The sequence below is a fragment of the Rhinolophus sinicus genome, chromosome 16 (genome assembly GCF_057876585.1).
Source record: "Rhinolophus sinicus isolate RSI-liver-muscle chromosome 16, RSI-T2T, whole genome shotgun sequence".
In the NCBI taxonomy this organism is placed as follows: Eukaryota; Metazoa; Chordata; class Mammalia; order Chiroptera; family Rhinolophidae; genus Rhinolophus; species Rhinolophus sinicus.
In genome coordinates this window covers 42,315,962-42,343,545 of record NC_142516.1, presented here as the reverse complement: position 1 = coordinate 42,343,545, position 27,584 = coordinate 42,315,962, and the positions used below count along the sequence as shown (strand labels likewise).

At 36.1% G+C, this 27,584-nt stretch overlaps 1 protein-coding gene across 1 annotated transcript; it reads right to left on the bottom strand.

Moving 5' to 3' along the window:
• Window positions 1–1,110: 1,110 nt before the first annotated feature.
• Window positions 1,111–9,829, bottom strand: RFK (riboflavin kinase). Its single transcript, XM_019736708.3, has 4 exons — window positions 9,393–9,829; window positions 8,345–8,496; window positions 3,803–3,905; window positions 1,111–3,026 (listed from the first exon to the last, which is right to left on the bottom strand). The coding sequence occupies exons 1-4, from the start codon at window positions 9,472–9,474 to the stop codon at window positions 2,896–2,898; spliced, it is 468 nt and encodes a 155-aa protein (XP_019592267.1). The 5' UTR covers window positions 9,475–9,829; the 3' UTR covers window positions 1,111–2,895.
• Between the last annotated feature and the right edge of the window lie 17,755 nt (window positions 9,830–27,584).

Sequence of the window (27,584 nt, the reverse complement as noted above, 5' to 3'; positions counted from 1 at the left end):
TATAGCAAAACAGGAAAGCTTACAGGGCCACCCAGTGTGGTCTGCTGACTGCTACTGGCCTATGAATTATCTATTACTGAAAACTGGGAGTGTTCGTAAATGTTTTAGAGCATTTTGACATTGCCAAGACATCCAAATATGACTATTTTTCTTGTAACTTTTATTTTTTTTAAAGTATTAATTCATGAAAGATTAGAAATAAAAAATTTTAGAAGTCACAAATTTTCTGTAAGAAAAATGAGATAATTAAACGAGACTTTAACTAGGCCTTAAAAAATAACAAAATTCAGCCCTAGAGGTTTCACCCAGAGCCTAGATTTTGACTTGGAAAATAAAACAGAACCAAAAAAGGTAGAGCCAGGGAAGCTTAAAAAATTATTTGTCCCACAAGCTAGGTTCCCAGTGAAGCTATCTCTAATTCTGGGGATGGCTGCTGTTTTAAGGGCCCAGTATTTATTATTTCTAATAAATGTACAACTATATACAGTGCACTTTCTATACATAGGTGCTAAAAGAATGAAAATAATCCAAGGCCTCTAGAAACTTACACTCTAGGTAAAAGTTAAGGCCATTGTAAAAACACAAGACATTGTAGTTTCTGGGAGGCTACCAAGAGAACATTGTGGGGTTAGTACGTGAATTCATATATTCACAAATGCCACTCACATACATCCACCTCCCTTCTGTTAAGCTCCTTTCAATCTAATTAAATACTGTACAGTAGAATAGTCCACCCTTACCTGCACTGAATATGTTCCAAGACCCCCTGTGGATACCTGAAAAAGTGGATAGCACTAAACCCTATATATGCTATGTTTTTCCCTATACATACAATCACAGTGTATAATTTATAAACCAGGAAAAGAAAGAGATTAACAATAACTAATAATAAAATAGAACAATTCTAACCATATACTATAAGTTATGTGAATGTGGTCTCTCTGAGAACTGATCTGATAATCCAGCCAGCTACTGAGTGACTAACGGCGGGGAGTGAGTAGTGTGGATACACTGCACACAGGGATGAGTCACATTCCAGGTGGGGTGGAATGGGATGGTAAGAGATTTCATCACGTCATGCTACTTAGAAAGGTCACACTGTAAAACGTATGACATTACTCAGTCAAGATTTATTTCAAAGCCTGAAATCATTCCAATCAAAAATGATACTACTGCAATTTCTTACAATACATCAATAAAACTAAAACTTAAAAATAACATTAAGACACTATTAACTAACTTCTAACTTGCACAACATACAATGTTCAAAAGTGATTGCTACATAATAAAATATAAGGTATCAAAGAACTTTCACACTCACTGAGGACATACTTAGCAGCAATCTATTCAAACACAGATATGTTTTTATTTTCAATGTTTGTTTTTACCTTTGCTTAATAAAGCCACTGAGGCTTCTTTCAAGTGTAGGATCCCTAACATTAAATTACATTTCCTAAGCATGTTTATAGAGAAGAAATGAAAGACATATACTACATAGTTTGTCATAAATTCATACACCAAAAAGTAAAACACAATCCAACAGAATTTATCCATGCTCCTCCTTCTCATTTGTCTCCATCCTCCCCCCACCAAATCTGGTGCCAAAGTGAACAATGCAATGTACTGTTTCAAGGGTCCAAACAATCTGTAATCTTAATTATCTAAGTATCCAAAGATTTCAACTTTCTGCCTATATAAACAAAAACCTCAAGTGGCCAAATATCCCTTTTTTGTTGTCAGGAAGCTACAAGCACTCTTATCATTAAATTACATTGTGCATACACAACCACAACAGTCTGTTTGCCCAGGAACACATAATTACATTAAACATAAATAACTTTCTATTTTGTAGTTTAATTTGCTCTTAAATAGTTTCCCTACTGGGGAAAGTAAGCAGTCTGTGTTCTTTAAGAAACTGATACATATAAATGAACTACTACGTGTTCATTTAAACTTCGAGGAAACCTAAAGATGAAGATTTCAGGTTTTTCTAAAATGCAAAACAGATATGTACTTAGTCACTGCTCATATAGTGAAGGGATGGAATATGGAATGATTGAGACAGGTGCAATCCTTCGTTAAGTTGTAGGACAGTCTAAATGGAAAACCCGACACTGACAATTGTTTAAAGAAAAAAGAACCAAAGTCAATAAAAATGCTGAATATCTACTCTTAAAAAGAGAGAAGAGTTATACAAAACAAAACTGAGACCTAGATATCCGAAAAACACTCATTTTAATGTTTTAAAAGACAGGCCAAAAAAAAGATAGGCAGCGAGAGTCCAGACCAATTAGATCTAAGGCAGCTATAACAAAAATGAACATAATGCAATGATTTGATCTCATAAAGGAAATGACTAATGAAAATTTCACAAGTCTTCATGTTTGTAATATATTAATGCACAAAATATCAAAAATACAAAGTATGAATTTCCCCCCCTTAGGTTTACAGGAACTATCAAACCTCTATTTAACACATTTACTTTTATAAGCCTTCTGTGTTTAGCAGCACATGCTGTACAAGTACATACACACTAGTACTTTACTATGAGAACTGTTTTCATCTCAAACTAGTGACTTGCCTCTTTACCCATAGCTATATGCATTTCATTTCCATTACAAGACACTTAAGACCTTTATAGCAGTAAATTTTAATCAACATCTTACATAAAAAGAATCTTGATTTTTAAAATGAATCTTTTTAGTACTGTAGCATGATGGGTTTAATTGAACAGTTCAAGTATAATAAGGTAACTACATTTACATTGTACTGTTTAAACTAATTCACAGCTGTAGGAAAATGTTTGATTTTTAAAATATAATCAAGATGAGATTACATAGTTATGAGCAGTAAAATACTAGAAAACAGTGAATGAATAAATAAGGTGATTTTTCATCAGTGGCCATTCATTATATTACCCTTAGAAATCTGGAAGAAATTGTCTTCTTTGAGTTTCAAATGTTCTGGTAAATCTAGTCGTTTCTTAGCTTCTTCAATATCACCTTGAATTGCTGAAATAAGTGACTCTGCAGAGAGAACATAATAGGGAAACATGAGGAAAAACTGCTGCCACACTTTTCACTACTCCTTTGTTCAGCCTCTCCTAAAATCTCTCCTCACAGGCTGGCAGTTTCTCTGGCACTGGGTACATGCCCAATAAATGTTTGTTCTATCCCTCCTTCCAGGTTTAAGTAAAAAGTCATTGGTACACAAAAGATGTCCCTAATCTTATTGCAATTTCTTAGCGAAAGTAATTAGCAAAAAGATACACTGCAAATACCAAATGGAAGAAACAAACATTCACTATCAATTCTCCTCAGTATTTACTTGTAAAAGAATCGCTACAACAGAATTAAAATGACACTACACTAAGATACTTGATTACCATTTGTTTCAAATGTTGATTATTATTTCTTATAATCAAGTATTGCAAAGCATCCATTATTCATCACAGCTTATTAATTCTTACTTGTTCCTTAAAATATGAAAAGGAAATAAAGATTTTATTAACTGTATAATGTGGGAGAGGCAACCAGCCTGCTCGGTTTGAATTTTCTAGGACTTACTGTGTGACCTCAGGCAAATTATTTAACCTACCTGTGCAAATTTCCTGATTGCAAATGGGCAAAATAACTCCTCATCTGGTTGTTGTGGGGATGAAATGAGTTATATTATGTAAGGCACTTAAAACAGGGCCTGGCACATATTAAATGTTCAAATATTGCCTGTCCTGCCATGGTTATTACTAGTAGAAGCAATAGAAGTAGCTGCAGTAATACTTAAGATCTAAATAAGAACTTACCTAAAGAATCAAAGTTTTTTTCTGGTCTGAGGTAGCCAACGATGGCCACATTGAGGGTTTCCCCATAGAAGTCCTCTTTGAAGGTATGCATGATATGAGTTTCCTGCAGTCAAGATCAAAACAGATTTATAGAGCGCCTGAAATTTGAAATCTATCTTCACATTTATGGTGGGTAATTTAAAGGAAATAACCAACCCTCATTATATTTCGAAAGACAGGTTAAAATGTAAGTTCAGTTTTTCCTGAATTCTTCCACTGCTCGTGTTCCTGCCCCTGACCTTACATGTAAACATTCTTACTGAGGTAGAAGTTATACCACAAATCTGGTATGATTTGCTGTGTATAGAAAAAACTAACATGCACCAAAGTGAATAAGAGTCTTATCAAGATGAAGAAACTGAGCAAAGACACCAAAAAGGGAAGGAGGGCAGTATTAGGAGATGCTAGTAACAGAACTAGTTCTAAAGTTAATCAGGATCCATGTGTCTGTGACACATGCCAGTTATAGAAACCTTTCAGGGTAAGGAAGAGCTGAAGACTGCCGTGGGGCAAAAAGAGCCCATTCCTGACTAGGAATGAGGTAACAAATAGGTACAACACATGCGGAAGCAAAGTGGTGCCGGAGGTACAAGATACTCTAAAATCTGAATTTCAGTAGGCTCCTATAACGAACCAATCTGAATTCAAAAAGCAGGAAAAAATTATGTAGAGAGCAAGCAAATACACAACAGTTGAGGCTGGACTAGAATGGTGGCACTGGAAACTGAGAAGTTGAAACAATTTAGAAACATGTAACTTGAGACTAGAGGTATATTTCGAAGTGTGCGATTTAAAAAAATCTAATCTGTGAAGTGATCATTAAATCTGAAGCATCTACTACAAATCAGCTAAGATTACTGCTAGATCATTCAGTAATAAAACCAAAAGGTAAGAGTAACTTACTTAATAATGTCTTATTAAAAAAAAAGGAAACATCACATGAGACTTTTATATTAAGGAGAGCTTTCTTCTCTCTGTTAAATAAAAGAACCTAATCTTTCATAACCTTTTTGGTTTGTTGGGGGTGGGGGTTATGATCCTTTGAGGTCATTAAAATAGGTTCTCTCCAAGTGTTCCCAAGTAAAACTTTGCATCAACTTAAGGGATTTAGGGATTTTATGAAGCCCATTAAAAAAAGGACTCTAATTTAAACAATTTAAAAGAAGGAAATATGGACATTAGAAACAGGACTCTTCTTTATAATAAAGCTCTTATTAGAGCTTTAGTTCACAGAAGAGCTGAAATTATATATTATACTACATTAAATTCAAAGTGTTTAAGAAGCAGGGCAGTAGTGTAGTAAGAGCACTGAGTTAAGAATCCAATATGCGAGGTTCCATACTTGGCTAAAGGCATACCTTAACCTCTCTGGGGCACAGTTTTCTCCTCTGTAATTGACAGGTTAGAGTGAGAAAACATACAGTGCCCCATTGCTTTGTATTAGGTTGGTGCAAAAGTAATTGCAGTTTTTGCGATTATTTTTAACCTTTTAAACTGCAATTACTTTTGCACCAACCTAATACTATGAACCAATAAATCTGACTTACATTCTTTCTTTTCAGTAAAATTTTGAATAAAAACGAAACTAAGATATGTAAGACCTTGACATTATTACAAAACATTGAGAGAAATAGTAGATATCTACTTTCCCTAAATTGATCTACAGACTCAATGCTATCCCAATAAAATCTTAGCAAGTCTTTTTTAAATGATAGAAACTGATAAATGATTCTAAAATTTATATGGAAATGCAAAAGGCCTTAATTATCTAAGAAATCTTGAAAACAAACCTGGAGGACTTATACAATCAGATAGAGACCTATTAAAAAACTATGGAAATTGACACAACACGGTAATGGCCCAAGGATAAACTAGGAAATAGACCAAGTCAAAGTATGAGTGTATTTGGACTCACACATATAAAGTCACTTGATTTGATGCTAAGGTGACACTGCAGGGGGTCAGGAAAGACAGTATTTTCAAGAGATGGGTGGGTCAACAATTAATTTTCACCCATCCCTCACACTGTACTCAATCAATTTGATGAAAAAAGCAAGACAAGCTTTTAAAAGGAAACATAGAAGCAACACAGTGTGCAAAGATATTTGCAAGACATAGTTCCAGGAACTGGATCTAGAACATACTAAGAACTTCTTTAAGTCAGTAAGATAATCCCATTTTCTAAAAAGGGCAAAGGACTGGAACAGGCACATCATATATGTCTGTTATTGTAAAAGAAAAAAAGAAAAACTCATAAACCTCCTACCAATGAAAAACTGAGTTTCTCCTAAGTATGGAAGGACTTCCAAGGCATTCCTTCACTGGCTCTATAATAATAGTTCTGTTATCTGAGTAGCTAATAAGGAAAAATTAGTCATGGGATGGCCTTCCCTACATTTCCTCTCTCTTCCTACTTGAAAACAAGTATTTTGTTCTTTCAATTCTTTTCCTCATTATGTAGTTCTGGGCCATTTCTATTGCTTGTGCCAGCACTTGGCCCTTTGGTTTTCCAAATGTGACACACTTCTATAAACTCTTCAAAGAGGATGAAATTTACATGAACTGAAAGTGTTTTTTCCACACACTTGAGCTAACCAAACGTTTAAGCACTTCAGTTGTGTGGGTCCTATGAAGAGCAGACTATACACTCTCAAAGTGGTTTAAGAGAAAAAAAGTACCCTGCAATCCAATCAGAAAGCACCACCCATGTAGTAAGCAGTTCCATCTTAATAGGGCAACCAACTAATTAAAGGGTGAATGAACTACATTAACTGGAGCAAGCTCAATGTTATGAAACTCGCTCTTAAAAACTTCACTTTTATCTCCAGTAAAGGTAAATACATGGGCTGTTATAAAAATTAGTATTATTGTAAAGTTGGTTTGTAACTTCACTTTTCATTTTCTACATGATTTTTAAAAATGCATAAAAATTATTAATCTATGTTATTGGGCACACAAAATATAAAAATATGATTTATGAGTTTGTGTATACTATTATTAAAGTTGGTGTAAATTTAAATTAGATTTTTACAACTTTAGAATATTAAACGCAAACTCCATGGTAGCCACAAAAAAAATATCTATAGAAAATACACAAAGGGCATCAAAAGGGAATTAAAATCAGAAGGGAATACTACCAAAAATATTAACTAAACACTAAACACAGTAAAGAAGGGAATGATGGACAAAAAAGCTGTAAAGCATATACAGAAAACAAATAGTAATAACGTAAGTCCCTCCTTATCAGTACTTAGTTTAAATGTCATTGGATTCAATCTCCAACCAAAAGGCAGAGATTAGCAGAATGGTTAAAAAGAAGGGATCCAACTATACACAAGAGATTCACTTTAGAGCCAAAGACACAAATAGACTGAAAGTTAAAGGATGAAAAAGGTTATTTCATTCAAATAATAACTAAATACTTCACTTTCTAATCTTTCAAGTATGCTGCCAGAAATTGTAATATTTGGACTATGCTGTGATTACCACTAATGTAATACACACCACTGTACAAGGTCTGACAATTAAGTTCACGAACTCATCCTAGAACAAGTGCTACATATGTCATTGCTGAATTATCACTATGATCACCTTCGAAGCACTCCCCTTGGGAAGTTATGCATCAACACCAGTGCCTAGTTCACCCTTCAAAGCAATTTTGGAACTCTTTTTCTGGAATGGCCAACAGAGTTGTCGTCGTATTGCCCTTGATGTCCTGAATGTTATCAAAATGTCTTCCTTTCAATGTTTCCTTTATCTTCCGGTAAAAAAAGAAATCATGGGGGCCAGTTCAGGTGAGTAGGAAGGGTGTTCCAATACAGTTATTTGCTTATTGGCTAAAAACTCCCTTTGCTTTTTTTCATTGGTGAGCTCCTTCAGCATCATTTTTGCACACAACTTTCTCATGCCATGATTTTTGGTTAAGATTTTCCTGTTTCTCTATTGATGTTTACTTGGTCTGCTATGCTTCTCACAGTCAGCGGACGGTTTTGATGCACAATTCGATGAATTTTTGCAATGTTTCCATCAGTTCTGCTTGTTACTGGCCACCCTGACCTCTCTTCATCAGTTCTCTCCCCTCAGAAAAATGTTTAATCCATTTGTACACTGACGTTTTCTTCATGGCATTATCCCCATAAAGTTGGACTAACATGTTCCTGATTTCACTTTCACTCTTGCCAAGTTTAACAGGAAATTTAATGTTTGTTCGTTGCTCTAATTCAAGCTCAGACATTCTCGGGATGGCACACATAAACACACAATAACAATAATGAACGCCACTCAGCAAGACACTGCCACGTGTCAACATGAACACAGCTGTAAGACCCTGATATACGAAGGTTATGAAACCTTATCGAGCTATTTTTACAGTGCTGCTAATGTAAGCGCACAGTGGCAAGCTCGCGCACTTAATTTTGTCAGACCTCGCATGTACATCTAATATTGCATATTACTCTAAATCATCATCCGATTTTCAGCTACAGAGCAAAACATAATTCTTACCATGGACTTCTTTGTATTCTTGTAGTATGGGTTCCATCCTATGCTCACCACCATCTTATGGACATCTCCACTTCCAACACTGGCCCAACCATAATAAATGCCAGTGGATATATCAGCTGGAAGATTATCTACTACTTGTTCAGGAAAGTTAGCTAAAAACAGAAGTAAACATTCTGAGTGTTAAGAGTATGGTTATTATTTATAAAAATCGCATGCAAGGCTAGTCTAAAAAAATGGGGTCACAAAATTCCTAGGGCTTTGCTAATGCTATCAATCCCATCATTCTGTATTCTGGGTCAAATTTCTTCCTTCTATTCACGCGGACAGACTAGGAACAACGTATCAGATGATATAAGTGTATAAAACTCTCCAGAAAAAAAAAAAAAAAAAAAAAAAAAAAAAACACTCTAGAGGTAGAAGAAAACAAGTACATGAACAGCCAGCGGATTTTTTAGACCTGACCTTTCTTAAGGAGGTTCGGAATCTCTTGCAAAGATTTTCATTTTCGAAATACACACGCGGAGGCTCCAAGGTTGCTTTAGTAGGTCCAGGGGCGGCTCTGATACGTATTTTTAAGTTTAAATTAAACATACCGTCAGGCCCGGACTACTGAAACTAACCTAAGATAGGCCAAAAAAGATGGTTCTCATTCAACTGCCTGCGTGATCCCTTTAATACACTCTGATAACAGATTTAAAGAAAAGAAAACCCTACAGTCGGCTTGAGAATGTAGCCAATCTGGCTCACAATACGTTTTCTCACGGGCAAGACTAGTGCCATACTTGGCAGCTCTGCCAAAGCTGGAAAGGGAGGCAGGAAAGGGGACACGGAAACCAGTTCCAGCTTCCTACCCTTACCCCTCCTCAAGCCAGGTCCCCGGGGAGCTCAAAGCCACGGGCGAGGACCTGATCCCTGAGCCCGACCAAAGGTTCTCCGCTTCAACACAGCGGGAAGGAAGTCTGTTCGCAACCCCACGACCCTACCGCCACAGCTGACGTCCCCCTCCCACGTGAGCCGGGTGCCCGGGATCCACGCCTCCGGCGCTCACCGGTGGGGATGCCTAGCTGCTTAGAGCCGCGGCCAAAGCCCCGCACCACTTCACCGCGACAGAAGTAAGGCAGGTGCCTCATGACGCCGTCCGCTTCGGGCGCGGGCTGCGGCCCGGTCTGCAGGTCCGGCGGAGCCGCCGTCCAGGCGGTGCCCGGACCCCCGGACCAGCCGGGAGGCAGGGGCGGAAGCTCGGCCCGCCGGGCGTACGCACAGCAGGCCAGGAAGCGCCGGTGACGGGCCGCGGCAAGCCCCTTGCGCTGCTGACCCAACAGAAGCTCTCCCGCGACTCAGGGGCTGCGTCTCAGTCTCCGGAGGGGCAGCGGAAATAAATGTGGGTGTGGGCGAGGATCGCAGCGGGGCCAGGCTAGCGTCGAACGACCCGCAGCCCCAGGAGCGTCACAGGCCTGCGCAGGATTTCTCTGCCGGCCGGCCTGCCACTCATTCGGCTTCCGTAGCCCCGCCCCCGGTGTGGCCCCGCCCCCAGCCCGTTAGCCACTTCCAGCTTTTTCCCGCCCCAAGCGTTTGGGACTGGGCGGGAACCCGTTTTTCAGCCAGGGGGCTGTGAAAGAACTGAGTATTTCTTTCTCTTTCCTCCTTTTCATTACGATCCTGACGCCAAAGAGAGACGTTCTATACCTCCTTGGCAACCTCTAGGTTGCTTGTCATTCGCTACTCATTCCGCTCTTAATGTAAACATTGTTGAGATTCCAAAATTCCAGCTCAGAGATCAACTCTTCACAAAGGCTTTTTCTGACTACGTGCCGGAAGTGACCCTCCACTTAAGCTTGGTCTGAAGTTATATCGGAATGTAAGCTCCATGAAAAACCAAAGAGCACGACTTAAGTTGAGGAAAAATATATATATATATATGTATATATATTTGTATACATACATATATATATATATATTTGTATACATACATATATATATATATTTGTATACATATATATATATGTGTATATATATATATATATATATATATATATATATATATATATGCTCCAGGGGAACATGCCCTTGTATGTAACGCTGCAACCTCAGTTAACTAGTGGAAGATGATAATTATGCAATTTTTTGTTTTTTTATTTTTAATTTTTTTTTGAGGAGGGATGCAGCCACCTACCCAAGTGGCCTCTCTCTAGGGTGTGTCTTTGAGAACTTAAACTTGATGGAAACTTTCATCTCTACGGCAAGGCAAATTTGTGAGCCTGCTTACCCTTGAAACTGTAAACATTTCCAATAGAAGTAGGGTTCACAAGATACACCGTGTTTCCCCAAAAGACCAGGTCTTATATTAATTTTTGCTCTGAAAGATGCATTAGGGCTTATGTTCAGGGGATGTTGTCCTGAAAAATCATGCTAGGGCTTATTTTCCAGTTAGGTCTTACTTTCGGGGAAACACAGTACTTGACTGAGTCAATCACAAGGTCACCCTGTTGTTCTTGAGAAGTTTTAATTTTTCTCTTTTACCTTTTTCTACTGAAGGGGAGCAGAGTTTGCTGCCCAAAAAAATGCCTCTTTGGGGTATTATTTTAGGCTGGGTAACTTAAAGAAACAGCAGATGTGGGAAGAGCTCTGAAAACCTACCCTTTGCAAAAGAACATTTGTAAGGGAAAACTCCACTTGTGTGTTTCCTTTGCTGTACCAGGAAGGGGAGGTGTAATGCAGGGACTCAGCTCCTGCTCCTGGCAGGTGAACGCAGGATATTGTGAGACCGGAAAGGAGCAACAGAGCCACAGGTAGGGGTTTCATACTATTATATTCTTGATGGCGGCTGGTGGAGACCCAAGAAGCAAACATCCGCCAGTACCCCAACAAGGGGTCTTCCTGCAACAGTCTCCCTGGCAGCCGTGTGAGACACAGGAAGTAGGATCCACACAATCTGCACCATCCGCAACCCGTGCTTACTAACTGCAATCCACACTTGCTAGCGTAGCCATGGCAGTTATATACAAAACAACAGTGGCTAATGGCCAACTGGTTACAGTTGATGACCATCTAATAACCAAGCCAGCACCTTTCCACGTGAGGCCGAGAGCCTGGAAACTGCTCTCTGGGACTCCGTCCCTACAGGAGGGGATCTAAATCTCTACAAAATCCATCAGTGGAGAAGGCTCGGGCTTAAATCTGCATAACAATTTTACCCTTCTTTATTATTCTTTTCCAGGTAATTTCCCATAACTGACTTCCCCACCATGTAACTGCATATGAACTTCATTTCTTTAATGTCTAGGGACTGAGTCCCAGAGAGCAGTTTCCAGGTTCTCGACCTCACATGGAAAGGTGGTGGCTCGGTTATTAGATGGCCAGCCGCTGTGTCTGGGTGGCCATCAGCTGTTACCGGTTAGCCATTAGCCACTAATATGAGTACTGTGGCTATGTTGTAGTGGTATGAACCCCCCATCCATGGCTCCATTGGTGTTCCTTTTTGGCCTTGCCATATCCTGCGTTCTTATGCGGGGAGCGGGACCAGAGACCCCGCCTGACAACATGCATTCTGCTTTAATCAAGCTAGCTCTGTTTAGCTGGATAGAACTATAACTCACTTGCATTCTTTCCCCAGGTCCTCCTACCTGTGCATGTACTGTATGTCCACTCCTTCTATTAGGTTGGTACAAAAGTAATTGTGGTTTTTGCAATATTTTTTAACCTTTTAAACGCAATTACTTTTACACCAACCTAATAATTAAGCCCTTAGGACATTAGGTTCTGGTCAGTGTCAAACTCATTTAAGAATAAAGTTTCAGGTCTATCAACCATTACCAGATATAATAACCAAAACTTAAACTAGAATAAGATTTTAGTCAAATAAAGATAACAACTTGGCCTTAGTTATGTTTCAGCTCTGGACTCATAAAAGTGAAATGGCCCCCTGGACCGGATGCCCTGGAAACCGGACAGAACAGTGCCATAACTGACATCAGGATATGAAGCCATGAATAGTTGCTCCCAGCCTTAGCCCTGACCATTGTTTCTGTGCATCTAGGTTAACACACCTTTGAAACTAGCCATCGCCACCCTCAAGAGAGCACATAATCTTATTAACTATCCTGTAATCCAATCCCTGCCTTGCTTTCTCCCACCTCCATGTAATCTTACACTCCCTCCTTAATTTCAAATGCATAAAAGAAGCTGCAAAACTATTGTTTGCACTGAACAATTATTGCTTGTATAACTGGAAGAAAACAAAAAGTACAATACTAAATTCTCACCACACACATAAAAACCTATATAAATCCATTCTTCATGCATCCACAAGGTGGCACATTACCACTTCATTTTTTCCTTCACATACTGATTTTTGAAATTAGAAAGGCAAATGGAAATTCAAAGTTAAGAAAGTATGTTCACCTTAGACACTATTCTAGGCGCAGAATAATTCTATACTTAGTAGAAAGGTTTGGCTTACTCACTGCTTCACGCACTTAGATTTGCTACATTGGTGAGGTGTGACCATTGCTCTCTACCTCTTTTCTCAATTACAGAAGTATTTGATAATAGATTGCTCTAATTTGAAAAGTTATGATATTTGGAGCTTCCTTTGAATATATGTTTCATTAAGAACGATAAGGTGGAGAGAGAGCCAGAATTATACAATGGAAGAATGCAGACTCTGTCCCATTAAAAAACATTGTTAATTATATATTTGCTACAATAATTATACTGAAGAAAAGATATGCTAAAAATTTCTTGCAAGAGAGGTTAACTACCTTTTCAGAATTAAAAATCCCTTTAAAGACAGGATTTACATACCATAAAATTGGCCATTCTATACCTTCAGTGAAAACCTTCTATCCTGTGTTCTCTCAATTTCATGTGACAACCATGGCAAAAATATCGATGTTACCAGAAGTAATTAAATATTTATTTATTTCAGTTTGTTTCAAAGATTACTGATGTTTCCTTTCTCCTTTTTCACAATTAAGATATGAAATTTTAAGGTTTGCCATTTTTTTCTGCGCAATATATAAAATAATAAAGCTGCACAGAAAATTAATCTGCTGAGTTGTTTTCCGCATGGACTATAGCTATATTTTGAAGAGAGAAAAAAAGCATATCTAGAGTGGTTTAAATTGAAAATTTGTCACCAGTTAAATAAAAGATAGTGTGTAGATTAAAAATGTATACATCTTTTCAAAGACAACCTTTTGGTTTCATTGATTTTTCTCTATTGATTTTCTACTTTCAATTTTATTTATTTCTGCTCATTTTTATTCTTTCCTTCTTTCTACTTTGGATTTAATTTATACTTCTTTTTCTAGTTTCCTACATGGAAACTTAGATGGTTAATTTTAGATCCGTCTTCTTTGTTAATATACATATATATACTGGGGGTGTCAAAAACTGAATACAAGTGAACACTTTGGTCAACGTTGCTCAAGCAGTAGTTTGCCGTAATCAGAAGTGTCTGGATGCTGATGGTAACCACTTTGAGCACCTCTTGTAATTGCAGAAGTCAAACATGACTTGTATTCATCATTTGTTATGGATATATATTGAGTATTACAATTTTAATACAGTTTTCCTTTCTTAAAATGTATATACATTTTTTGGCACCCTCTGTATATATAGTATATTCAACGCTATAAATATCACTCTAACCACTACTTTTGCTGCATCCCACGAATTTTAATAATTTGTATTTTTATTTTCATTTAGTTAAAATATTTCAAAAATTTTCTTGCAGTTCTTCTTTGACCACATGTTACTTCAAAGTGTGTTGTTTAATCTCCAAGTAATACTGGAGCTGTGATTTTCCAGCTATCTTTCTGTTATTGACTTCTAGTTCAAGTCCCTTGTGGTCTGAGAGCAGAGACAGTGTATTATTTCTATTCTTTTACATTTGTTAAGGTGTGTTTTATGGCCAGGATGTGGTCCTTGTTGGTGTATGTTCCATGTGAGCTTGAGAAGAATGTGTACTCTGCTGTTGGTGGAAGTAGTCTGGAGATACCAATTAGATACAGTTGATTTATGGTGCTGGGTCCTAACTGATCTTCTACTTGCTGGATCTTTCCATTTCTGATAAATGCGTGTCAAAGTTTTCAACTATAATAGTGGATTTATCGGTTTCTCCTTGCAGTTCTATTAGTTTTTGCCTAACATATTTTGATGCTTTATTGTTAGGTGCACACACATTAAGGATTGTTATGTCTTCTTAGATAATTGATACCTTTATCAGTATGTAATACCTGTTTTTATCCCTGATAATTTTCCTTGCTCTGAAGTCTGCTGTCTGAAATTAATATAGCTACTCCCACTCATTTTTGGTTAGTATTAGCATGATATGTGTTTCTCCATCCTTTTAATTTGTATGTGTCTTTATATTTAAAGTGGGTTTCTTTTAGAGAACATACAGTTGGATCTTATTTTTGAATCACTTTATTTAACAAACTCTGTCTTATAGTTGGTATATTTAGACTATTGATGTTTGAAATGATTATTGATATAGTTAGATTCAAATCCACCACATTTGACACTGTTATCTATTAATTACACCTGTTCTTTGTTAATAATTGTGTCTTCCTTTTTTTCCCTGCCATTTGTGGTTTTAGTTGAGCATTTTATATGATTCCATTTTCTCTTTCCTTAGCATATCTATTATACATCTTTAAAAAATATTTAGTGATTGCTCTAGACTTTGTAATATACATTAACAACTAATTCAAGTCCACTTTCAAATAACATTATATTGCTTCACAGATAATACAAGTACTTTATAATAACAAAATATTCCTACTTCCTCCCTCCTGTTCTGTGTATCCTTCATGTCATTTATTTCACTTATAGATAAGTATATATAATCAAATACATTGTTCCTATCATTATTTGGAACAAACTATTATCTGTCTGATCAGTTAAGAATAAGAAAAATAAAAATTTTTATTTACCTTTCTTATTCCTTCTCTAATGCTTTTCCTTTCTTTATGCATGTCAAAGTTTCTGACCTATATCATTTTCCTTCTCTTTAAATAACTTCTTTTAACATTTTTTAAAAGGCAGAGCTACTAACAACAAATTTTCTCGACGTTCATTTGTCTAAGAGAGTCTTTATTTCTCGTACACTTTCGAAGGATAATTCACAGAATACAGAAGTCTAGATTGGTGGGTTTTTTCTCAACACTTTAATTATTTCACTCCACTCTCTTCTAGCTCACATGGTTTCTGAGGAGGAGTTAGATATAATTCTTATCTTTGCTCCTCTATAGGTAAGATGTTTTTACCTCTGGCTTCTTTCAAATTTTTTCTTTGTCTTTGATTTTCTACAGTTTGTGCCTAGGCACAGTTCTTTTGACATTTTTCGTGCCTGGTGTTCCCTGAGCTTCCTGGATCTATGGTTTGGTATCTGACATTAATTTGGGGGTAATTCTTACTCATTATTGCTTCAAATATTTCTTCTTTTCCTTTCTTCTTCTGGAAATCCCATTATGCATATGTTACACCTTTTGTAGTCATCCCACATTTCCTGGATGTTCCTTTCCAATATTTTTTTCTCTTTGCTTTTCAGTTTTGGAAGATTATTTTGGTATATCCATATTTCCATCCGTGTGCTTACATTGCCCACCTATGTTGCATGCTGCCTACTTTTTCTATTACAGACCTTAGTATATTAATCATAGTTGTTTTAAATACATGGTGTCTGATGATTCCAACATCCCTGCCATCAGTCTAGTTCAGATGCTTGTTCTATCTCTTCAAACTATGTTTTTTGTTGTTGTTTTTTGTTTGTTTTGTTTGTTGTTGTTTGCCTTTTAGAATGCCTTGTAATTTTTGGTTGATGGTCAGACATGATATACCAAGTAAAAGGAACTGCAGTAAATGGGCCTTTCGTAATGTGATGGTAAGTGGTGGGAGGGGGGCATTTTATAGTCCTATGATTAGATCTCTGGTCTTTTGGTGAGCCTGTACTCATGGAATATGACCTTCACAAAAGCCTCTTAGTTGTTTCCCACCTTAGGTGGAACAGGATGGTTAGAGAGCACTGGATCTGAGTATTTTTCTCCACTCAGCTCAGTTAGGCTCTGATTATATCCCAGTAGGATAGGCCTCTGGTAAAACACATATAGTTTCACCTGAGGGCAGACATTGTTAAAAAGAAGAGAATGCTGTCATATTTAAAATGGTTACTTTTCCCTCACCCTGCCAAAAGGGGATTTTTCTCTGATATTCACTGTCAGCACCTTCCTGGTAGAGCTCCAGGAAGTAAAACTCACATCCCCTGCTAGAGATGTTATCTCTCGGACTTGACCCTCCCGAACACTCTGCCAACTCATTAATTTCAGCTCAGGTTTTCCCACCCCAGCAATGGTTCTAAGGACGTTCCTGCTCCAGTCAGTTGTGATTGTCTGTATTTGCCTATCTGTCTTTCCAATTCTGAGAGCAGCCATTTGCCCTGTGACCTCACTTCGCTGACAGATCTAAGAGTTATTGATTTTTCAGTTTGTTCAGCTTTTTTCTTGTGGTAGGATGGAATGGTGACTTCTAATCTTCTTACATGTCAGGCCAGAAACCAAAGTCCCTTTGATGATCCAATATTTGTTTTTCAAAAAGAAGAAAAACACGATTTGGTGGCCAAAATAGTGTTAGTCAAACTATAAGATTGCATTGAGTGCCTGACATCACTGTTTGAGACAGTGCAGGAGAGAGTAGTGAATATACATTATAGAATGTATTTCTTAAGGATTGCCAGTCATCTACTTTTCCTCCAACTCTATCCAGTGTAATTGCGATGTTGATGTAAAAAAAATTTTTAAGTTTGTCAATGCAGTTCTAGTCTAGTTCTTCTTGCTCCATTTTTCATTCCCAGACATAGTCTATTTTAGCAGATGGGTCCAAAGATGATTAGGTAAGAAAAACTGCCTGATACGGACCTATGAATGACAACACATATGTTTAAAATGTAGTATTCTGACCATAGACACATAAACTCAGTCATTAAAAAGGAACAAATGGGGTATAAGGAGTAGCAGGCAGGTGGGAATTGTCTGCACAACATGCCACGTAATAATTTGCTATTGCTTTTAAGGTTTTGAAAAAGAGATGGTACTTCCTGTATTGATTAATGCTTAGAACTAAAACGCCCCAAGTGTTTTCAACCTCCAAATACTTTCCAGTGCTTTATCATTAAATGATCAAAGCAAGATGTAAGACAGTATGTAGTTTTCAATTTATACAACACTATGTAAAAATGGGACTCTTTCCATCTCTCTTTTAATGAAGCACTCAATACCAAAGCACATGTGAATTAGACCTTCTATGTTGTAGGAGAGGAAATAAAATCTTTTCCTCTACCCATCTCAGGTTCTCCATCTGGGTCCCCGCAAATGAGACTGGCCAAAGTCAGACTAATAAGAGAAAACAAACAGAAGTTTATCAACATGTATGTAGTACATACACAAATGGAGCAGCCAGCAATGAGTAACCCAAAGGGGTGTTAGAACTCAGGCTTATATACCATCTTAGGCTAAAACAAAGGAAAAGGGGTTTGTGATTCTGGCTCAGGGAGGCAAGTTATAGGACAGTGACTAGGAAAATTACGGTAAACAAGGGTATAGAATGGCTTCTCCACTGACAACAGTTGTTAAGACTTTTTTTTTTTTCCTTAGCAAGGGAAAGGGAGATATCTTTACAAATGAAAATTTCCTTTGTCAAGTAAACAGTGAAGTGATAAAGTTAATATGTATAAATGTATATCAGGACTCACAAAATGCAGGTGGTCCCAGTATCTGGGCCCACATCACCAATCGGAGCCTAAAATTCAGCCTGTACTTACAGGAAACACCTGTCAAGGAAGCATAACATATACCAATCACAATCCTCCAACTCAGCTTCAGCTTGTTTATCTTACCCTAGAAAATAGGACCTGCTAGACTTATAAGGACATCTCTGACCTCCTGTTTCTGTGTTGTCCCTTTTAAGACTCTATAAAACTCACTACTTTTATTTTTTTAAAGGAGGGCACACCTCACCATGGCCCATATGGGGATAGAACTGGTAACCTTGGTGTAATTAGCACCACACTCTAACCAACTGAAGCTAACTGGCCACCCCCTATAAAACTCACTCTTGCCCAAAATTCCTAAGAAAGAATATTTCACTGCCCAGTCCATGGATTGTTTTCCCTTCAATAAAGGACATCAAACTCATTACTAAATTGTATTATTTTTGTCATTTGCCAGAAGTAAACTAAGCTTCTTCTTGGAGAAAATTTAAATACTATGTTTAGTAACACTGTGTTTTGCAAATCAGTGTACCAATTCTAATGTGTTTCTATTTTATAGTAGTTAGAAAAGAAAGCTCTGAATTGGAAAATGTTAATATAGTCATAACATTAACATTAGATGCTTAAGAGAGAATGTTCTGTTTATCTCGTTTGGTTTCTATAGTACACCAAGGTATTATGATTCCTCTGTTGGCAATAAAATGTGATTTATTGGTACCAAATTATAAACTCTAATACATCAGGAAATTAAATAGCTTCCTTGTGTTAGTGGGATGACTGAGAGATCCCTGTTAAATCTGTTATCTTAAAAAATAAATTTTATTGTGCTATCAAAAGACACTTTTGATGAAAAATTTGTTTACATTATAAAAAGTTTACTTCTCTGAATTTTTGAAATTTTATTACAGATGTGAAAAGAATGTGGTCAAATTTCATTCATAGCCTTTGAGCTTTGCTTAGAAGATTGAAGTTTTTAATGAAATGGAAACATGTCTTGAAAACAAATAGGAGATAAACTCTAACAATTATTGAGTAAGGTAATCAGACAGTAAGGATAATTTAATACTTGTGTTATAGAAACATACTTCTCTCCACCCTTCTTAAAATAAACAAACATGCCCCCCACTGAGATTTCCTTTGTGATTTCCCAAACCATATTTGTTTTTCCATTGTGATTTCTTATGCTCTGCTCTGAAATCACTGTTATACAGTGTTTTGAGTTCTATTGCCAAACTTTATCTTCTGCTTCCTGGTAATAATAGTAACTGAAGCAATAGCAACTACCTCATATGTAACTAAAGCAAACTTTGCAGAACTTTCTGTTTGTTTGCACTAGAATGTAGACTTTTTTTTTTTTAAGTTTTGAAGAGAATTAGAATACTTCTTCTGTGGCACTTAGATATTAAGAAGGTATGAACCACATATGGTCATGAATTTGTCTTTTATCTGCCTTAAATCCAAATAATGAAGCAAGAAAATTTTATTTGCAATCATTTATTAAGTTACTTATGAAATTTATAAAATTATAATAGTTGCCTTAGTAACAATTAGTAATAAAAGGAATTCTACTTCGGTTCCCTCTTCAAACTATAAAACAAGGATTATAATTTAGGGAGGCAGCAAAAGAAAAATGTGAATGAAAAATGCCATCTCTGCAGCAGATAAAGAAGTGTGACATATCCAACAAAATATAATATGTCCTCATCTTTTTTACCCACCTCAGTGTTTACCACAGTGTACTTTTCCGTCACCTCATCACATCCCAGCAAGATTATGGCAAATCTCATACATCATTCACCTTTATGATTGCTTTATGGATTGCTGCATAATCTGTATAACCTCAGAACTCTCCATTTCGATTTTCTGTGCCTAATCCCTTTGAGGCCCATCACAATCATCACCATCTTATTGATGCCTGGCACAGAGTTTTTACCTAAATACTCATTGGTTGAATTAATGAAAGAAATTAAAAATAAATTGTTTAAAATGTTAATCAATTGTTTCTATCTGGAACAGTGGTACAGATCATATTATTATATTCTGACTTGTATTTATTCCAAATGCAGTTGAGCCCTAACATAATAATTGCTGTTCAAAAATGACATTTAAAAGAACTAATTAATTTGAATATATGATACATGCACAAGGTATAAAATTTGAAAGGTACAAATAATATAAAGTGAAGAGTGAATTCCTACTACCGTCCCCACCACCCACCTTGCCTCTAGCCGTATTTTCCTTTTTTGAGGTCATCACAGTTACCAGTTTAAAAAGATCTTAATGAATAAGAGAATTATGAGATTTGTCCCCTCCTAGATAGCATGTTCCTTGCATATCTGCAACAAGAAAGGGACAGATAATGTTACTGATTTTTTCCATTCTTCAGTGAGATGAGAGGTCAACAACTCTTCTAAGGATAACAAAAGCTATGACATAGTTGAGTGAAACCAGTAGAAGTGAGTCAATGTGATACTATTGTTAAACTTCACAATGTGGAATGGCAAAGAGTTTATTAAGATAGAATACTTTTTGTTTGTTTCTGAAACAATTTTTTAATTTTAATTTTAAATTTATTTTTATTAGTTTCAGGTGTACAAAATAATGTAATAGTTAGACATTTACACCCCTCACAAAGTGATAACCCCCCAATCTACTACCCATCTGACATTGTATATAGATGTTACAATTCCGTTGATATGTTCCCTATGCTGCACTCCACATCCCGTGATTCTCTCTCTCTCTCTCTCTCCATAAATATATATAATATAATATACTATATATATTATGTATATATATTTAATTAGCATTGACATTCAATATTATTCAACTTCAGCATCAGGTGTCTGTTTCTGAAACAATTTGGTCCAAGGTTTGCTTTTGCTCAAATCTGACAAGAGTTTTGAGAGTTGGTTCACAATGAAATTTACCTTATTAGAACTATGTGGATATTTTCCTTTCTACCTTGCATTCAGCACTAGGTGGTAGAGATTCCAAAGAGTGGTTTACTCTTGAATAAAAGGTAATAGCAGTAGACTGTGTACACATTTTCTGAATTTCGGTGGTTTCTAAGAAGCCACTGGCAGCAAGTGCGGGGCAAGAGGGGTGAAGGAGAAGGGCATTGAAGAGGTATTTTCTCATCCTAGTGAAAAAAATATCCATCCTTATTGATAGACAAAAATCAGCCTTTACTATCTTGTTTAGTGTTGTGAAAAGTATCCAATATTTCAATACTTAAAAAGTCCTTCCTTTTTTCAAAAGCTAAACAGAACCTGTTAAAATGAAACATTTGTATGTTGCAGAGTGCTCTGAATATATAGAACTGGGTGATGGGTATCTAGATCTGCTTTTGTGCCCTAATCAAAATGAAAGGCCAAAAGTTACATATCGGTAAAAGGCAAACATGATTCATTTACCCCATCTCAGAAGACACTAAAAATGAAATCAGCCAACCTACAAGTAAAATCAACAGTCAAGTGTACTTTTTCCAGAACTTTCAGTGTTTAAAGGACATTGAACCATCACAAAAATACACATGAAAAATATTACCAAAAGGCTAACAAGGGACAGTAATTTTATTTTTATTTTATTTTTAGTATACTTAATATTTACCCAAAATATGGGCTACCAAGTTTAGGTAAGTGGCTAACTATTTGGGAAAAAATAAGGTTAGTTCTGTATGGTATAACATATACTAAGTGAGTTCCATCTGTATGAAATATTTAAATGTCAAAAACATTAAATATTTATATGTAAAAAACAAACTGTAAAAGTAATATAAATCATAGGTAAAATTACCTATAAATTATAAGTAAAGTTTCTTAGTGTGGATTAGATATATATTTTTATGAAACTTTGGGACACTCAATGCAGAAAACTACAAAGGAAAAGATTGTTTCATTTGACTACATAAAACTTCTGCCAGGAAAACAAAAATCCTAAATTTATCATATATAAATTAAATAACCAGTGACAAACTAAGAAAAAGTACATTGTTGAAATAACTTTCTAGGATGGATCCTCCCCTGCTCAGGGGATTGTTAGCAAACCAAAACTTAGATAACTTTCATGTCCCTGTAAATGCTCTGCTTGACCAGCAACACAGTGTATCCAATCAGCCAGTCCCCGACACCAAGGCGACTCTGGGCTCTATACATCCTTGCTCCTTCTAGTCAAACAAACTTGACTATATGGCCCTAGCCAGTAAGATATTTTCTATTTTTCTCATCCTTGTCTTTTATTCTTTATCTAATAAAAGCTTCCTGCTTCCACCCCGTTTTTCAGTTCTCTAAAAGGAGACTGTCCACTTCATGAAGTGTTAAATACCGTTTGTTTGTATCACCTAAATTTTCTTTAATCGTTTTTTTACAACATGCAATTTTTATGACAAGTAGCCTACTATATAATAAACTTTTAGGAATCAATAAGTGAAAATCCCAATAAGAGGATACAATAAAAGGTCGAAGGACACAAAATATTAAAATTTGCAATAGAAAAATTAATTTGGATAATAAATTTATGAAAAAATATTCACTGTCTCTTATGAGTTGTGTCACCCCCAAATTCATATATTGAAGTCCTAAACCTCAATACCTCAGAATGTGACTATCTGGTGATGAGGTTTTTAAAGATGTAATTAAGTAAAAATGAGTTCATTAGAATAGGCCCTAATCCAGTAAGACTGGTATCCTTATTTGATGAAATTTGAACACAGACATACACAAAGGGAAGACCAAGTGAAGACACAGGGAGAAGATAGCTATCTACAAGGCAAGGAGAAGGCCTCAGGAGAAACCAACTCTGCCGACACCTTGCTTGATCTCAGACTTCCACCATCCAGAATTTTGAGAAAAGAAATTTCTGTTGTTCAAGCAATCCAGTTTGCAGTACTTTGTTATGGCATCCCTAGCAAACTAATATACCATTACTATAATTAAAACAATGCAAAAATCAAATAGCAATTGCACCTCTCAAATTGGCAAAGAGAAAATAAACAACAAAATTATTCAGTTAAAGTGGTCATATACTGCTGGCAGCAGTAGAAATTGGTATTACTTTCTGAAGGACAATTTGAAAATAAGTATTAGAAATCTAAAAAGTGAAGACTTTGAGCCACTAATTATACTTCTGAGAATAAATCATATGAAAATAATCAGTCTTATACAAAGATGTTCATTACAGCCTCTTATGCATGTGAAAAATTGTAAATCTCCTAGATAACAAAAATTAATGGATTAGTTTAAGAAATGTCGGCTCCTTAGGTTAGACTATTAAGCAGTCATCCCAAATGCTATTTTACAGATGAAATAGACACAGTACATGTAAATTTATTAGTTTTATGAGTGATTTCAAATATACATAAAAGTGGAGAGAATGATATAAATACCTACCACTCTGATATTGAAAATGTTAATATTTGACATACATTTTTCTTATTATTTTTTCAAGAACTAAAATATTAAGAGCTAGCTGAATGATCTTTGTGCCCCAATTCAATAGTATTTTCTTTCTTCCTACCAACATCCTCATCGCCTGAAAGATAACCATTCTCAAATATTAATTTCACTCAACTTTTATTTTCAAGATCCATTCATTTTAAATCATGTACTTACTCCTTCCAATTGTGACATAGTATTCCATTATATGAATACACTATAATATAAATTTGTCTTCTCCTTTTGGTAAATCACTTGAGATTTTACAATTGTTTTTTCCCTATGACATGTACAAGGCTGCAACAACCATTCCTGTACACATCTCCTTGGGTATATTTGTGAGGTTTTCTCCCAGGTGTATATTTAAGATTTGAATTGCTAAGGACTGAATAATGCATTTTAACTTCACTAGATATTACTTTGATGCTTTCCAAAATAGTGGTATCAATTTATACTTCCATTGTGTATCAGTTGGTTTTTGCTGTGTAATAAACCATTCCTTAACTCAGTGGCTTAGAGCTAAACATTTATTTTTTCCCCACAATTCTTTAGGTTGGCAAACTGACCAGTTCTTTGGGTCTGGTAAGTTTGGCTGGGATTGGATTTTCTAGGATGGACTTACTTATATGTCTAAGTCCTCATCTGTGATGGCTGGGCAGCTGGGAACCTCTCTTCACATGGCCTCTCACCATTTAGGGGTCAGTTCTAGCTTATGTTCCAGACAAGTATAATGAACAGAAGTTTTTCAAGACTTTGCTTTTATCATTTTTGTGAATGTCCCATTGGCCAAAGCAAGTCACATGGCCAAGGCCAGATTCAAGGAGGGGAGGAATATAGTCCATTACTTCATGGGAGAAGTAGCAAAGTAACATTGCAAAGTGTCATGCATACAGAAATCGGAGAAATATGTGGCTATTTCTTTTGCAATGTACTATAGTGGATGAAAGTTCCCATTTCCCTACATTCTTGACAGCATTTGGTGTAATGTGACTTTTTAATTTTTTGCCAATCTGAAAAGGATAAAACAGGGTCTTGTTATTGTTTCCATTTTAATTTGTATTTCTCTGCTTCTTAGTAAGATTGTACATCTTTTCATATAATTATTGGCATAGTGCTCATGTTTTAAAATAACATACAAATCCATACAGAAAAAAAGATTGGAAAAATATATATTGGGATAGTTCAATTTGGGCAGTGGAATTACAGATAATTTTTATCTTCTTTTGTCTGTATTTTCTAAAAGGAACATTTTACTATTGCAAAAAGGTTAGAAAAGTAAATTTGCATGTTAAAACTATTTGGTAAAATCCCCAACTGGACTAACACAATTTGAATGTACTGCAATTCAGTTCTGACACTACCTAACTGGAGTGACCGTAGCATCAGACTCCAGAAATTAAAAGCTGCATTCTCCACAAGACTGCCCTCATTTCAGTTGTCAGCCCCAAGTAATGTCTGCAGGTCACCTGAATTTCTTACCTACTGTTTATAGATTTAGGAGTTCCCATGAACCAGTCAGGTTTATAATTTGCTAGATCAATTCAACAAACTCAAGAAGGTGCTATATTTATGATTATAGTTTATATCAAGGATACACATAGAGTGAGGGCTGTGAGAGCATGCAGAGCTTCTTTGCCCTCCCCTTGTAGAATCAGGGCATGTCACCCTTTCTGCACATTAAAGTGTTCACCAACCAGGAAGTTCCAATGAGCTTCCAAGTCCTTAGTTTTCATTGGCGTTTCAATATAGAGGCATGACTGGTTTAATCATTGGCCACATCCCCAGAGGTCAGGTGTCATATCATTAGCATAACAAAGACACTTCTGTCACTCAGGAAATTCCAAGGGTTTTAGAAGCTCTGTGCAAGGAACCTGGGACAAAGACCAGACACATGCTTTATTATGTAGCATAAAATATATTACATTAGTCAAAACAATGTGGCCCATCAAAATTAAAACTACCTAGTTAAAATCCTGGCAATTATATTTAAAAATATTTAGTATCTAGTTTAATATTCCTTTTCATGTACCAGACAGGATGATGTGTGATAGATATGAAACAACACGAGATTCTGCCCTTCCATTTTCTAGTGTCTGTGATTCTTAAATAAGTCTTCAGTTACCAGTCCATCAGTAAAACTCCATACATCCCTCAATTGTTATGAAGTCCCCTGAGCTCATGCTTGTGAAGGAAATTTGTAAAATGCAAAGTAATACAAAAGTAATAATGTGATTATCATCGACAGCAGCTGTGATATCAGGGAGAAGGTGGGCTAGAAGGAGTTCCCTGAGCCATAGGTCAAGGGTTGAGTTCATGACTCACTGGTTCCAGGTTCAGCCCTAAAATAACTATATTAGTCAGCTTGGGCTGCCACAGCAAAATACAACAGACTAGGTGAATTAATACAATTTTACTTCCTTACAGTTCTGGAGGCTAGAAGTCCAAGATCAAGGTGCAGTCAGGGTTGGTTTCTGGTGACACCTTCTCTCTCTGGCTTGTAGACAGCTGCCTCTTGCTGTGTCCTCAAGTGGCCTTTCTACTGTGCATGGAGAGAGAGAGAGAGAGAGAGAGAGAGAGAGAGAGAGAGAGAGAGAGAGAGAGAGAGAATAAAAACTCTGGTGTCCCTTCCTCTTCTTATAAGGACACCAGTCCTTTCAGATTAGGGCCCCAACCTTATCACATCATTCAATGTTAATTATATTTTTAAAGGCCCTATCTCCAAATATAGTCACATTGGGGGTTTGGACTTCAACCTATGAATTTGGATGGGAGAAGGGACCACAATTCAGTCCATAATAAAGACTATAATCATGAATGGGAAGGAGCTCCTGAAATCAGCGTTTTCACACAGAGAAGCGTCTTAAACTTATCAATAAATTCAGCCACCGGATCGCTGCCTTTAGGAATAAGAATGGCAGTGGTCAACAAACAAGTGTTGTCAAGGATGTGGAGAAAAGGGAACCCTCGTGCACTGTTCGTGGGATTGTAAATTGATGCAGCCACTTTGGAAAACAGTATTGAGGGTCCTCAAAAAATTAAAAGTAGAACTACCATATCACTCAGCAATTCCACTTCTGGGTATTTATCCAAAGAAAGAAAAAAAACACTAATTCGAAAAGATATATACACCCCTATGTTCACTGCAGCACTATTTACAATAGCCAAGATATAAACCTAAGTGCCTATCAACAGATGATTAGATAAAGAAGCTGTGGTGAATATATATATATATATTCAGCATAAAAAGCATATATATATATATATATATATATATATATATATATATATATATATATTCAGCATAAAAAGGAATAAAATCTTACCATTTGCAACAACATGGATGGACCTAAAGGGTATTATGCTAAACGAAGTGAGTCAGACTAAGAAAGACAAATACCCTATGATCTCACTTATATGTGGGTACTAAAGAACAAAAAAACGAACAAACAAAACAGAAGCAGACTCATAGATACAAAGAATAAACTGATGGTTGCCAGAAGGGAGGGGATTTAGGGAGGTTGGGTGAAAAAGGTGAAAGAAATTAAGAAGTACAAATTGCTAGTTATAAAAATAGTCATGGGATATAAAGTACAGCATAAGGAATACAGTCAATAATATTGTAATAACTATTATGGTGTCAGAGGGTGACTAGACTTATAATGGTGATCATTTCATAAGGTGTATAGATGTCTAATCACTATGTTGTATACCTAAAACTAATATAATATTGTATGTCAAGTATAATTGAAAAATAAATTTTTAAAAATCTATAATGTTAAAAAAAGAACAAAGGGGATTTTTTTGGCTCGTGTAAATGAAAAGGCAAGTGGTATTAGGTTGGTGCAAAAGTAATTGCAGTTTAAAAGGTTAAAAACAATTGCAAAAACTGCAATTACTTTTGCGTCAACCTAATACATCTTGCTAGATGTAGAAACTTAAATAAAATATATCTTCACTTAAAAAAAAAAAAAGAATGGCAGTTTTAATCAGTGGTTCCCATACCTTTTCAAAAGATGTCTGTAAGACAAAATTAGGACAG